This window comes from Neopsephotus bourkii, unplaced genomic scaffold (genome assembly GCF_033783945.1).
Source record: "Neopsephotus bourkii isolate Nb327-2 ecotype Australia unplaced genomic scaffold, CSIRO-AGI_Nbou_v1 NB_593, whole genome shotgun sequence".
NCBI lineage: Eukaryota > Metazoa > Chordata > Aves > Psittaciformes > Psittacidae > Neopsephotus > Neopsephotus bourkii.
In genome coordinates, this window is record NW_026901094.1 from 2,216,143 (window position 1) to 2,230,379 (window position 14,237).

At 45.0% G+C, this 14,237-nt stretch overlaps 1 protein-coding gene and 1 long non-coding RNA gene across 2 annotated transcripts; both read left to right on the plus strand.

The window, feature by feature from the left end:
- The first annotated feature begins 3,973 nt into the window (after positions 1–3,973).
- Positions 3,974–8,570, plus strand: LOC133211355 (transcription factor HES-5-like). Its single transcript, XM_061351666.1, has 3 exons — positions 3,974–4,109; positions 4,409–4,589; positions 4,734–8,570. The coding sequence occupies exons 1-3, from the start codon at positions 4,044–4,046 to the stop codon at positions 5,006–5,008; spliced, it is 522 nt and encodes a 173-aa protein (XP_061207650.1). The 5' UTR covers positions 3,974–4,043; the 3' UTR covers positions 5,009–8,570.
- Positions 8,571–12,289: 3,719 nt separating this feature from the next.
- Positions 12,290–13,926, plus strand: LOC133211356 (uncharacterized). The gene is made up of 2 exons (XR_009725185.1): positions 12,290–12,518; positions 12,648–13,926. It is a non-coding gene; the product is annotated as an uncharacterized LOC133211356 (long non-coding RNA).
- Positions 13,927–14,237: the final 311 nt, after the last annotated feature.

Sequence of the window (14,237 nt, forward strand, 5' to 3'; positions counted from 1 at the left end):
CTTTCCCACATCCAACCCCATTATCCCACAGACCATGCCTTTTGTACAACACACTCCAGCTATTCATGTGCAAAGCAGCTGTAATCCCCAGACCTTTCAGAGTCAATATACCAGGAAATAATAAATCCCTCTTGTGCACTGCTGAATATGCTGAGAGGTGACTTGTGGGAATTTCAGCTGGGCAGAAAAATAATAAATTCTCCTTAATTTTTAATTATTTGTAATACTCACTGTAGGAAGACTGTGTCAGCAGTGCATGACTATTCCTGGATCACCCACACAAGCAGCTATAGAAATTGCTTTGGCCTCTAACAAATGCAGATCAAATTGTCTCATATGTTTCTTAATGATCAAAGTCCACTTGCCTTCACTTGGGCACCTGGGAATGGGAGTACATGGAGCATTCTGGATCTAAAGAAAACTAATTAAAAAAGGTTCAACCTGTGAAGAATGTACTTCACAGTAATAAAAGACCCCTTTCTGTCAGGGTTCTAGTGTCCAAAGGAGGCAAGACAATGCCACACTAATGACATTTAATGGAATATTTTATACAAAAGTCTAACAACAACATAACTCTTTCCCCTGAAAGAGGGAGATTGCACTGCACTTCCACTCTATTGCTTCATTTGCCTTGTGCGAGCAGGAGAAGCTAATCCTGAAGAGCAGATTTTGCAGGATAATTTCTTCATATATTTCCTCCCATGCCAAGCAATTTTTTGAAGTACGTATTGTGTAGAATGCAGTAGCGCTGAAACACCTGAGCAGAACATGGTGCACGTGTGGGCTGGGAGAAGGGGTTGTCATCTGGGACACCAAAGGAAGCAGTTGCTTGTAAACTGAAACTGCCAGAGGCTCTTTGGGGTTCACCTCAGGCAGCACCCTGCCTTTTCAAACCTTACCCAGAAACCTCCACAGAGCAAGTCATAAGAGTATGAGGAGGATGAAGGGATGTGGTAATACTGCTGGGATTTGTGGTGCTATATGTCAGGAATCTAAAACACTAGGACATGCCCACCCAGCAGCAGTATAGTGTGTGGCACAAGATGCAGAGCCAACAGCTTCACCAAGCAGTCAAAGATAGTTATTTCCACACAGATGTGTCAGCACTTAGAGCCTGATGGGTGTTCTCATTGCTACTATCTTCCTCAGAGGTGCTGCCACTAGCCTGTGACACCTGTGAAAGTGAGACCAGAGCTAGCTTGGTCCTAAAAAGCCTTCTATTTTACCTGTGCAAGTATCCCTTTAGAAATGCTAGAGCTGGTAATCCATGGGCTGGCCTGAGGAAGAGATAAAAGCCAACGGGAGATCAGACTGCATGCAGGACAAACCTGCTGGTCCTGCTCTCCAGGCAGCTGTGATGACAAGGGGTGTCCAAGTGAAAAAGCGTTACTGCCAGGCTCCCAGTAGATGGAGGGAAAAGAAAATCCTCTGCAGGACAGCAAGAGGAGACCATACTCTGAGTTTATAAGGCAGCCCAGTGCTGTCCCTTCTCCACTTTGCTCTCATGGATGCTGAGCAGTATCCCCACGAGGGCCACTTCAGCCCTGTCCCTACACCCACCACAGACTCAGCTCCTGATTCCAAAAGGTCTCTGAAAGAGATCAGCAGCACTGCTCCCACTTCCCAACAGAGCAAACTGAGGTGAGATGAAGCAAAAGGCAGCCCCCAGGCCAGCCAGTGCTGCTGCTGAGCTGGGTATTCCTGCCAGGCACCCCCTTGATGCACCTCTGAGAAGCCCCTTCCTGCACAGTAAAACACGTGCTTTTCAGTCTCGCTCGCTGCAAGAGCCATGTGAGTTCATCATGCCTTGACAGAAGCACAGGCTCCACAAAGGGGTTATTAGCACCAGGCTCTGTGGGTTTGAATTTCCCTGCCTTTCCCATACTTTTCTCCTATTGATAACATTCCTTGTTGGGACAATAGAAGTGTGCCTTGCAACTACTCATGACATTAGTGACGGTGCTTGAGCCTGAATAATTTAAAGGGAAAGAATCTAACTCCCAAAAGACCATCTGGCTATCAGTTATAATACAGCAATAAAGGTCAGGGCTGCTTCCCAGGAGTTGGGAAAAAGATGGGTTTTGACACTGAAGAGTCTTCAACCGCCTTGTTACATGCCTACCTGTCAGCTCCTAGCTTCTGCCACCATTGCTCCCTTACAAGGAAAGGGATAATGCAGGATGCCAACTTCTGGAAGGAAAGCCAGCCAAAGAATACAGGAGAAAGGGCTACACCTTATTATAGCTGGCAAAAGCTAGGGCATGGTCTCTGAGCTGTATCTTATTTTGTATCGTAATCCTTTGGCTGCTTCAAAGTGTTCATGAGATGTCTTGTCTCCTGGCTTTCCCACAACACAGGGAATAAAAGGGCTTCAAGGACAACATCTGCCCTCCACAAAGAGCTAAGCCCATTCAGGCCCATACAATGAAAACCACGATGCTGCCTGGTTCAGAGACACCTCCCTCCTTCCTGTCAACTGCCCATTAAACTCAGGCTTCACTTCAGGATTTCCAAGTAAGAAATTGGCTTTGGCTTTCTTACCTCACTGCACACTTCCCTCCACCATTTCCATTCCAAGAATCCCAGCCACGCTCCCGTGCACAAGCAGTGCACTGGGAAGAGATAAGCACACGTGTGCCTCAGGCACAACAGGCTAGACCCTTGGATGGCAGGATGCAGCACAGCTCATCTCAGGTAGGGTCTGGGCTACTTTTCGTGCTGCTTCAAGGGCTGTATCCAGGCAGGATTTGTCTCATAAGACAAAATAAGAACTTACTTGAAATGTCCACCTAAAATGTCATTCTTTTTCTTGCCTTTACCACAAAAGAAATAATGTTTCCTTAATTTTCATTGAAATTTTAATGTAAATGCAAGCACACAGTGCTATCCCCATTTTGCAGATAAGTTTACACAGGGAGGCAGCTATGGTCTCTGAGATCTCATGTTTGCTCTCTGAGATCTCAAAATGTGGCAGGTCCTGTCTGCAGTGGGACAGTGTCTGCAGTGTGATGCTCCTTGGTCAGATGGGAACAGAGCACATCAGAAATCTCAGGCACTAAATCCTATTCACGGCGCACCTCTGACTTCCAAAGGCCTAAGGCTTCTGGGTTGAATCTGATGCTGTTCTTTAGCTCATCTTAACCACCATTCTTGTAAATGTCTGTATGAAAGAGAGTAGAAAAGGGGAAAAAAGAGCTACAGGGGTGACAAGGCATGGGCCTGGTTCTGCTAGGAGATGTATGCTTTCCTTAGTGAAGGCAATGGGAACACTGGTGCAACAGGCCCGCAGACCCTGCTGTGTTAAGGGGAAGAGAGAAACAGAGGTTATCATTTCCATTTCCTTCCTATTCCCTATTTATTCACCCTGTCTATCCAACATCTCACCATCTTGACTGTCAGTTCTCCACAGCATTTAGAAGTGTTACGAAACAAGCCTATCATTTCACACTGGTAACACTTTGGCTCACCTATTAGAAGTGTAATACCTGTATGGGCCAACACAAATACACCCATATTCCGGCAAAGGGCACCTGGGACCCTGGCTGTGAGGTGTCCTCTCCAGAAAGAGCAGAGATGTCCTTGGAGTTGTTGATATTAACCCTAACAGTGCTCCCTTCTTCTTTTCCCGCCTTTCCCCAAAAGCGTGCCTCTTCCACACTGCGAATGTGACTGGCACATGCAGGGACTCAGGAATGCCATTGATCCCAGACAACCAGCTGGAGGGTCAGTGTTTTCCCAGATCCGGGGGCAGCCCTGAAGAGCCACGCTGCACACTCCACCAGTCAGCGTGGGCAGAAGGTTATTCTCTCCAGGGCATTTGCAATCAATGTACCATACACTAATAGATGCTTCCTCTATTGTTCAACTGTGTGCCTGGATTGGCTGCATGGCTGTGGGAAACACCAGTGATCCCGAGACTCACGTATCTGCTGAAGCTCCCTGATGTATAAATAGAGGCAGTTGATAGCTGCCAGAGCATAGCCTGAACACTCAGCACAGCAGCCTGACCAGGGAGTCTGTGCCCAGGACTCAGAGCACTAAGAATGGCTCCCAGTAACACTCTCATGGTCCACATGGAGGAGAAGCTGCTGCCAAAAGAAAAGAATAAAGTAAGTAGATCCCTTGACAGGATTGGAAAGGCTGCCCTGTGCTCTATGCAATGAGCTGCCTCTATCAAGTAAATACTACATGGGAAAATGTGAGATAGAGGGAAAAAGTGGTCTGGCGGAAGGCAAACAGGCTGAAGAGAGACAGAGGAGACTACACAGGTTTTTGTAAATGAAACTGAGTGGGGAACAGGCAGGCAGCACCACAAAGCTCTCCTACCAAAAGTGTCTTTGAACACATGTGAGGGGAAATAGGTCAGATCTCAGAAAATCCCTAACGCTCTGCTCCATCTCTGTCACAGCTGAGGAAGCCGGTGGTGGAGAAAATGCGTCGTGACCGGATTAACAGCAGCATCGAGCAGCTGAAACTGCTGCTGGAGAAGGAGTTCCAGAGACACCAGCCCAACTCCAAGCTGGAGAAAGCCGACATCCTGGAAGTGGCTGTCAGCTACCTGAAGCAGCAGAGCCAGCTGCAGGACCATGGTGAGTGCAGAGCACATCTTGCACACCCTTCCTGTGTAGCCCTGGCCCCTGAAGCAAGCAGGGGCTGTGGTAAAAAATCACCACTGTCCCATGTTTTGGTAGTAATATTAACCCTTTGCATTTGCTTCTTTCTTTCTTTTCTAGCATTCATGCACAAGAATCTAGAGCAGGACTTCAACAGTGGATACCTGCGGTGCCTCAAGGAAGCTATGCATTTTCTGTCCTACTATGAACCCAAGAAGGAAACTCAGGTGCAGCTGATCAAGCACTTCTGCAAAGCTCAGATGAGTGCAGATGTCATGTACTCTCCTGCTCCACACAGTTCACCTCTGTCACCCTGCCTGTTTGCCAGAAAGCAGCCTGCCCAGAAGACTGTGGCTGCTGCTCCTACCATCTGGAGACCCTGGCAGACCTGCTGAACTTTGCTTTATTCCTATGTTTTGCTACAAAAACTAGAGGGACCTGTGACTGAATAGTTCCTCTTTAAAGTAGGAAACATTGCTTTCCAAAGGTGGGAGGGGGGCAGTTATTGTTTTTCTGTCACAAGAAATGAGGGTCGCCAGGTAGTTTCCCTTCATAGTGAAGGACTGTGTGTGTATCTTGCAGCAAAGTTGCTGCTTTTATTGGTGGCTCTTAGCCAAAGACAGAACCACGTTCTGAGGTGATTTAGAGAGCCAAAGCTCTTCAGTTTCCATCACACTTTTGCTTGACAAGGCTGTCAGTGCAAATCTTTCTACTAATTCCCTGGGTCACTGGTTCAAGTGCTCCATTGTCTCCAGATGATGTACTGACCTTCCTAAAGAAGGAGCACTTTGAAGAATGTATTTTGTATCATAAAGAAAGTATTGAGCCTTTATCTTTTGAGTGAAAGCTGTTATTAAGAAATGCTGATTCCTCTGCAGTTCCTCTGCTATTTTTAGTCTATCTTCTTTCAGAGAGTTATAATGGTAACAGATAGCTCTAGGGAAAATTCTCCTCATGTCAGCATGTGCTGCTCTCAGCTGAAGAATACTTGATGCCTTTTGTAAAGGAAATACCTGTGATATACCTTGAGGAAAAGGGGGAGGAAGGGAGGCAGTGTTTTATAATCATTCACTGAACATGCTGAAGAGCTTAAAAAGCTTTTATAAAGTTGTGATGTATTCATCCTGTGTGATGTTCAACTTTGGTGTCTTTACTATACAATACAATAAAAAGGTTTTAGTCATTAATCCTTTGGTTTGAAGTTATTAAAATGGCTGGAATGAGTGTTGCGGGTAAACTCCTCTTGCAGTGGGGGAGCTATCAGGTCATGTCATATTTTTGAGCCCTTCACTCCACTACATAGATTATATTTGTGACATTTATTTGGCAGAACAGGATTTCAGACCCTGCCAAGAAGCAACCTCTGGAAAAGTTATTAACAATTAAAATGGAGGTGAAACTGAAGTGGGATACTGAGAGGTGTAGACCCAGATACTTCATAGCCATCTATTCAGACCTCAACAAATCACTAATTTCACAGCCACTTTATTTCTCCTCACTCCCCATTCATTTTTCTGCCAACCTGAGGTCAGCCGTATGCTTTCTGTCCATTTAGAGGGCAGCAACATGAAAAACTCCTAATAACTTCCAAAGAGTTTGGCACATAACTCTGGGGAATCTCACTCGTTTCTGTGAAACTAGTTTTTGTGAACTAGTTTTTGTTGCTTTTTAATTTAGCACCTTCTGTTACTGAAACATGAATTCTGTTAGGCAGGAACAGAATTTCTTTACTGATATGAAATATGACCATATATGGCTAAAAGTCTACACAATTTGATAACAGACAGATCGAAAAAGCATTTTCTCTCCTAAATTACTTCCCCATGCTCTTCTTTTTGTTGAACAATTTCTTCTTCTCTGTCATCCACCTAAGGGTCCAAAACATGCCCTGAATAGGGGCTGTGCCTCAGAGTTAAGAAGCCACCACACTCCACCACACTGTGAAGGTTGTTGCAGAGACATTCTCTCTGGCAAGCATCGTTTAAATGATCCTCCCTTGATTTTTTCACCCCATCTCAACTCAGAAAACAGATTTAGCATATCCTCTTATGTGGGGATTTACAGCACCAGCTGAGGAAGAGAAGTGTGAGAAGGGGATCTTAAAGCCACCTTAAATACCAACAGCCTTTCCAAAAGACAGCACTTTCCCCAAAAACGTTCACTCACTTTTCCTTAGAAGAGTTCCCATTCCTTGCTAAGCAAGTACTATTTACCTTTTATTTTTCCTTCTCTTCAAAGTAAAATAAATCAGCACAAATAATCAGTTCACAAAACTATTATCTAATCACAGTAACACATTGATTTTGATATCTGACCAACCTCTCATTCTTCTAGAGATACAGTAAGAGTGTGAAACACCACTGGTCAACTGTTTAAACTCTCAGATTCCCTGGGAAAGGTGCCCTGGAAAACCTTTGTTTCTACCATATGCTTTTTTTCCTTAAACAAAAGGAACCTGGCATATTTGATCTTATCAAATGGCTGCCTAACTAAGCACTAAGCAAACTCAGATCTGCTAAACTGGCAAGATCAAACGTCATTGAGACACTGCCAGGGGTACCTGGCCAGTCCTCACTTGATTTGTGATTAAACCCTCCGTTACACATATGGAAACAACCAAAAAGCCATCTAGCTGGGCCAGGAACATATTGCTCTACCTCGTCACAGTTGCATGGATCATTTTAATTATTATTTTACCTTGAATGCACAGGCTGGCTGACCGCTTTTCATCCGTTTACCAGTGCAATACAAGGTGGGGTTTTGGTATAGTTCTGCAATTCATCAGGGCTGATACTAATGCTGCAGATGAAGTTGTTCCTCCTAATGAACTACTAAATAATTCAGAGAAGATATTTTTAGGTTTTGTGGTTGCTTAGTGATCTTGCAAAAGTCACTTCACCTTGCTGTGCTCAACTTGTCTGTGCCAGTTAGTACAAGCTTCTGAATCCCAGCAGAACTCAAGCTGTGTGTTTTTAAATCAGGCCTAATCAAAGCACCTGCAGAGAGAAAGTTCGGTTTGGGGGAGTTCAGACTCAGGCAGAATGCAACGTTCCCCAGAGCACACCCCAACCTGATCGTGCACCACAGGAACTAGGAGTGGAGTCACACACGGCATAGAGAAGCATGGATGGGCATCCTCTGCGGCTAACATGTTGCCACCCAAGTAAACCCCGTTGTAACAGTTGGCAGCATCCCTGCAGTTTGTTTACAACTGACAGCATCAATGGAAAAGAGAAAGCAAACCAAAGAAGAGCTGCACAAACTGGAGATGACTGCTGCAGGTGAACCCAGTCCCTCTAGTTCTAGCCTAACACAGGCACATGCCGTAGAAATGATAACTGTGCAAAACTCATGTGAGATCAGTCAGGTTTCTAAGCCCAGAACTCCTGCCACCCATGTTGACATAAATCTGGAGACATGGCTCCTGTCACTCAAACCACAAACTCCGATTCTCATTTACACTGAGGCTATACTATATTGCTCTGACTGTAGCAGGGTGTAGCAGACAGTGCATAGTTGTCAGTGTACCTGAGGTTCAGACCTATCATTTGCAGAGTGGTGTAAGGGAGAGGAGAAGAAACCAAACCCCACCAGAAAGCCTCCCCTTGCTCCAGGGATGTGTAGCTGATGCAATTGCACTGCTTCTGGGTTTTGCCAGCCAAAGACTTGCCCTCTGGGCTTTAATGTAGCAATTACCTGAATGCTAAAAGCCAGACCTCTGGTTTCCCCAGTCCCAGCACAGCAAAGGTTATGTTTACAATTTATTAATTATTATCACTTATAATAATTGAAAGCAAAGCTTCTTATTGCTCCTCTGTCCCCTGGGGTGACTCTCCCCTGCTCCAACACATTCCCACCCTTAGGAAAGATGTTGTTTATTATGCTGATCCCACAGCCCAGGAATACTCTCCTGACAAAGCCCCTATTAACCTCAGAGTGTGGGCCTGAGTTTCTCAGAGTTTCCCACACTTTCTTCCCTATTTATGACATTCAAAGGGACAACAAAGGAAGCGTGCCTCACAACAGCCTACATTAGTGACGCTCTTTGGCTCTGCATTGTGATGACCAGCAATTCCTGTCCCGATAGACCATCTGGAGAGCTATTTTCCCAAGAAGCACATTGATCGATCAGTATTATGCCAGAGCCCTTTTAAAACTTGGGAATGTTATGCTCTTTGACACTAAATAGGTGTCTCGAGAGGGGTTGTCAGAAAGATTTTAAACCATTTAAGGAAGGCACACATAAAAATAAAAATTGTAATTACTTATTTAAAAACACCATCAAACAGCATTTGTGAGAGGATGATGTGAATGTAGGAACTGGTCTCATATAAGAATGCTCTAAAAGTGATATAAAATGCTTTAAGCCATCATGTTGTATGCTGTAAGTATAGCTATAGACGTACAGGAGCACCGCTTTTTCATCTGCATAACATAGACAATGAAACTGTGGGTTTCTGTACTCTCTTCTGTCAGTTCATCTTTCCCCAGACCTGTTGCTACATTGCAACATGCTGGGTTCCCTCGATGGAAAGCTAAGTAACAGATGGGTTAAGGAAGCTGTCAATTGGTATTACAAATAGTAGCATCTTCTGTGAAAAGTGTGTGTAGTAAGCTTACCCCTGGGCTGAGACATCACCTACAAACCAGAAGCAGAAAGCTCCATGGTCCAGTACCCACTCCCTATGCCAGCAGTCCTCTAGCTGTTCCAATTTATGGACTGTAATGAACACAAGCCTAGTAATGATAGTCTTGGCATGGGTTGGTTGGTTTGTTACCTTTCCTGGATCCTTTGTGGTTTTCTCTCAACTTAAAGCAAGCTATGGTGCACAGCTTGCACACCATAGCATGGGGTCAGATGGTGAGCATCTGCAGTTGGAGACAATCCTCAGGAAAAGGCAGGACTCCTCCCTGACAGCAAGTCTGCAAGTACAGCCACTGACAACTGTTTGCAGATTCCTGTTTCCCCTCTCTTCAACATCGACAGCAAGTGAGAGTGAAGACACATCCCGGTTTTCATGTGCGATTTTGAAGACTGCATCTTCATGAGGCAGCTCATGAGTGATGTGATTTACAAAGAAACAAGGCCACTGAGAAAGCAAGCCTCTTTGTCCACAGCAGAGATGTCATCTCTCAGGAGTGAGGCCAGATTTCCCACCATCCTCCAAAGAAGGGAATTATTGTGTCCCACCATTTAGTCAACACCACATGTTTGGCAATTTTGGGAATTTGTTTCTTTTAACCAGGACAACCCTTGCTTCTGAGCCTCAACAATCAGTCTTTTATTTCATTCCAGCTCTGCAGTGACAGCCAGAGAGTCACAAATTCCTCCCATGGAGATGATGCACAATGACAAGGATTTGGATCACAAATGTGGTTCAGCAGGACAGACAATTGTGCTAATAGCTAAATTTCTAAAAAAAGCCCAAATTGAGCAAACTAGTTACAGACTTTTAACAAAGAGCAATTGAAATGCCTACAGTACAGGACCTTTTCCTTACTGAAATCCTTGCAGAAAGTGCACTCTGCACTCAGTTCCATAAGGAATATACTCTAGGGACAGCCTAAGTCTAGACAATTTATTATCCTGATGCAACTGGAAAATATAATTGCTGTTAAGTGTTCAGGCCTTAATACTCAAACCAAACAGGGAAAGAGGGGGAAATATTTCTTTCTCTTTTATCCACCCACATTCTAACAGAGGGGAGGTGAAGCAAGCACAGGGGGACCTCAGGATTTGCTAACTGACAGAGAGGGGGAGAGAAGCTGGGAGCTGGTGAGCGCAGAGGGCTGTGGGATTTGTGCTGGCTGCCTGGTTCACCATTCACATCAGATGGTGCAAGGCCACAGTTTTGAGGATTTCCCACATTGCCCCATTCACAGTGTTAAACTGTCAACAAAAGAAGTGTGCCTCTCTGGGTCCTGAGAAGAAAGCTGGCGCCTGCTGCACCATCTGCCCAGCACTTTAAAGGAAGGGATAATGCTTTAATCAGTGGGAGTTGGTTTAGTCCTTTGGAGTCCAAGGACATTGTGCTGGGGATAGGATGGCATTATTTAAAACCACTCATTTCATATTTCCAGGGCTGAAAATTGGGTCAAAGCTTCCCTCCCATCTCACTGTGCCCACTGCTGCTGCTAACACACTCCTTCCCATACGGTGCGTGGCACGACCTGCTGTCCATTCCATCCCACGTGACCCCAGGGAGAGATTCACAAAACCCTGTTCTTGGCTTCATGCTCCAATAACAGCACAAGTACATGCAGCCAGGCCTGTAAGTAACACTGCTGATAACGAGCTGACAAAGTAACTCAGGAAACTGATTCTGAGTAGGACTCATACTCCCTGTTCAATTATAGGTTTTTGAACAACCCTTAACAATTAAAATTACTACAATTATAATTGTTTCGATGGATCCCTACATGCTTCATCTAAATGTAAAACATCTTTGGGCTGGGAAGGGAGGAGGGGAGAATGGCTGATCTATGAGAAGCACCACCATGAGAATCCTGGAAGTTTACAGGGGCTTTGTAAGCTTCAGGTTAACAACTAGTTACAGGATCATCCTTTGCAGGATCACATCCTTTTATGCCATAACCCTGTGCGTGCTGGAACACATTGCTGTCTGCGCACTCAAAGACACAGATTTTCAGAAAAATAAAATTATGCCCATGCATGATTCCCCTTAAACCTGTAAAGCTCCACCTAGAGCTGAAGCAGACATACCATATAGCACAGTTGGGAATCTGTCAATACAAGGCCTCACGTGCCTGAATGACAGATCTTACATGTGACTACCTTTGGATTGGATTGTGCTTGGGATATCTCAGAGAGGTGGCTTTAATCTTGGATCCTATCTGGTCCTTTCCAGTTCATTACCTATGTTCATGGCACATATACTGAGAAAACCTAAGATTGAACAGTCACAGAATATCGTAGGACCTGTATTTACATTCTGGCAAGTGGATAATATAAGCAAAGGCAAGAACTGACTTCCCCTGTAGCTCAGTTGTCTGCAAAGGGAAAATACATTTAGGTGCTTTACATGGAGATTCTGGAACAAGGGAGCAGCAAGGCATTTACAAAGTGGCATGAAATTAAATCGGATGTGTTTGGGAAAAGCATCATAATCATTACATGCCAAGGATGCTGTAGGAAAGCACAGATTACCCAAACGAAAGTAAGGAAGAGCTCTGATTATAACTTACAGAGGAACTTTCAGTATTTAAACAATGGAGAGGGAAATATCTCAAGCTAACTGCTTAGCACAAATTGTTTTAAGGGTTCTTCCCTCGATTTTAGCCTCTGGCTGCCCAAAAATTATCTGGTACTGTATTCATTGAAGCATGGTTTAATGTCACTGAAAGAGTTTAGTCCCTCTAATTCTACATTTTTTCCTTTTCAACCTCTCTTTCAGTCATGGGCAGAGAGCATTATCTTTTCCTAGGATCAGTCTCCTATGCTTAATTTCACCACAGCCTGGGAAAAAGCAGCACATTGAAATGTTGACGTTCCCAACACCAGGCAGAAGTTTGATTATAATGTGGGCGAACGCTTTCCCACGTCCCTACCCCAGCGCTGCAGTGCTGAGCCCCATTGTGTCACACAGTCCCCAGTCCACCTGCTCCTTTGGGAACAGGGTATTATCCCCAGGCAATTCACAGTCAATTTGCCATGCTGTAATAGACGCTTTCGCTATTGTCCTGGGGCACACATGGATTGGCTATCGACTGTGGGAAACTCAAAGTCGCTTAGGACCCATACATTTATATGCAGCTGCTGCGTATAAATAGAGCAACTCCCTCTCCCTTCTCCACTCCATAAGGAGCAAGCTCCTAGCTGAAATCAGCACTTGGGATAATGGCACCCTGTGCCTGGAAATCCCGGCGCCCAAAGAGAAGAATAGAGTAAGTATCTGCTGTCTGTGACCACAAGGGCAAAGAGCTGAGAAGGTCCAAACTCCTACGGCAGTGGTTATATAGAGATGGGAAGGAAAGGCTCACTGCTAACTGTCCTCTTCCAATTTTTTGTTACAGCTCAGGAAACCCATTGCAGAGAAAATGTGTCCTGATCAGAATAACAGCAGCATCTAGCAGCTGAAATGGCTCCTGGGGAAGGAGTTCCAGAGATACCAGCCCAACTCCAAGCTGGAGAAGCCAACAACCTGGAGATGCCTGTCAGCTACAGAAATAACAGCTGAGGTAAGTACATTATCCTGCAATCACACTTGCTGCCCTTACTTTTAGACAAAACTCCAGCTTGAGTCTCCCTGTGTAACACTTCTTTCCTCCTCTGCCCTTTCAGCTTTTGCAACATCTGCCAAAAGCCTACAGCAGGATATTTGCCAAGCGGATGCCTGCTACATGAGGAGGAGCTCTGCAATTCCTGAATCTCCATTCAGCAAACACCAAAACCTGGCTGAAGCTGATCTGCTGTTTCCAGAGGTCACAAAAGGTGCCTAAGGACTCTGGTGCTGCTTCTGCACCTGCCTCAACCCACTAGCTGCCTGCAAACCAAGCAGCACTGAAACCTTCCTGCAGCCTCGGGAGGCCTTGGTAGACCAAGACTACTTTTATGTGCTTCCTGGACACTTGCTCATATGCCAGAGGAGATCATGACTTGCTGTACAAGTCCCCTCACTCCTCTCATGAGTAGGAAGAACGATTTCCTTTAGCAGAGCATTACTATGCTCGGATGTCTGCTTCCCTTCTTCCAGGAGGACAGAAATGATCCCACCACGTGGACAGAGTTATTCTAAAAGAATGTGAGCTGTAATCCTCCTGTGAGGATGACGGAGTTGTTCAGAGAGGAACACTGGCTATTCTTAACCTTAGTGAGGTTGTACGTGTAGATCTGTTGAGAACACAGTAACTTCTAAGATGCTCAGGCTAGCTTTTTCAAAGTGTCTGGTCAGGAGGAGCCTCTTCCTCTGACCTACCTCACTTGAGACTCCCATATTCCTGGCTACTGCACTGCCTGGCTGTGGGGACCCAAGGTGGCTCAAGCAGAGCAGCAGGTCTAACTGGACACCTCTGAAAACCTAGCTTCCCTACAGGAGCCATAATGGGCTCTACAATATTTGTAGACTGTACTGAGCATGCTCTGGAAATGGTTAAGCCATAACTCAAACTATGTAGAGGAAATTCCTCAGGATGTCTTGCTTACAGAGTCAGAGTACTGCTTGTGAGATGCAGGATACGTGTGCCTTTTATAAAGGCAAAAGCTCAGTTTTATATCCTTGTAGGAAAGAAGGTTACGGCTGTGTTGTTGAGTTTACATTTATCAAAGTCTTTCATGAAAGGCAGGTGTACAAATTGTATTTACTCTGTGGTACCCTACTCCCAGGGGACAATGTGAATCATTACTGTCCTTGGAGGATGCTGTGACATATTATGTGTGAGCTGCACCAAGTGTATATAACCTGTGCCAGGAATTACCTTGGATTTCAGAAGCTGCAGAAACTTTTACCAGTACAAAAATAAATAAAAATCTAATAACAAATCCAGCAAGTTATTCTTTCTTAAGTAGTTCACATAGCTGATGTCCCCGGGGCCCCTGGGCTAAAGGCATGAGACAAAGATTTCAGTAATAGTTGGTATTTCATTGCCTCACCAGTTTCGTGCCCA

Coding starts and splice junctions, on each gene's coding strand:
- LOC133211355 (XM_061351666.1), top strand. CDS start 4,044: ATGGCTCCCAGTAACACTCTCATGGTCCACATGGAGGAGAAGCTGCTG. Junction 4,110..4,408: donor TGCCAAAAGAAAAGAATAAA/GTAAGTAGATCC, acceptor TCTCTGTCACAG/CTGAGGAAGCCGGTGGTGGA. Junction 4,590..4,733: donor GAGCCAGCTGCAGGACCATG/GTGAGTGCAGAG, acceptor TTTCTTTTCTAG/CATTCATGCACAAGAATCTA.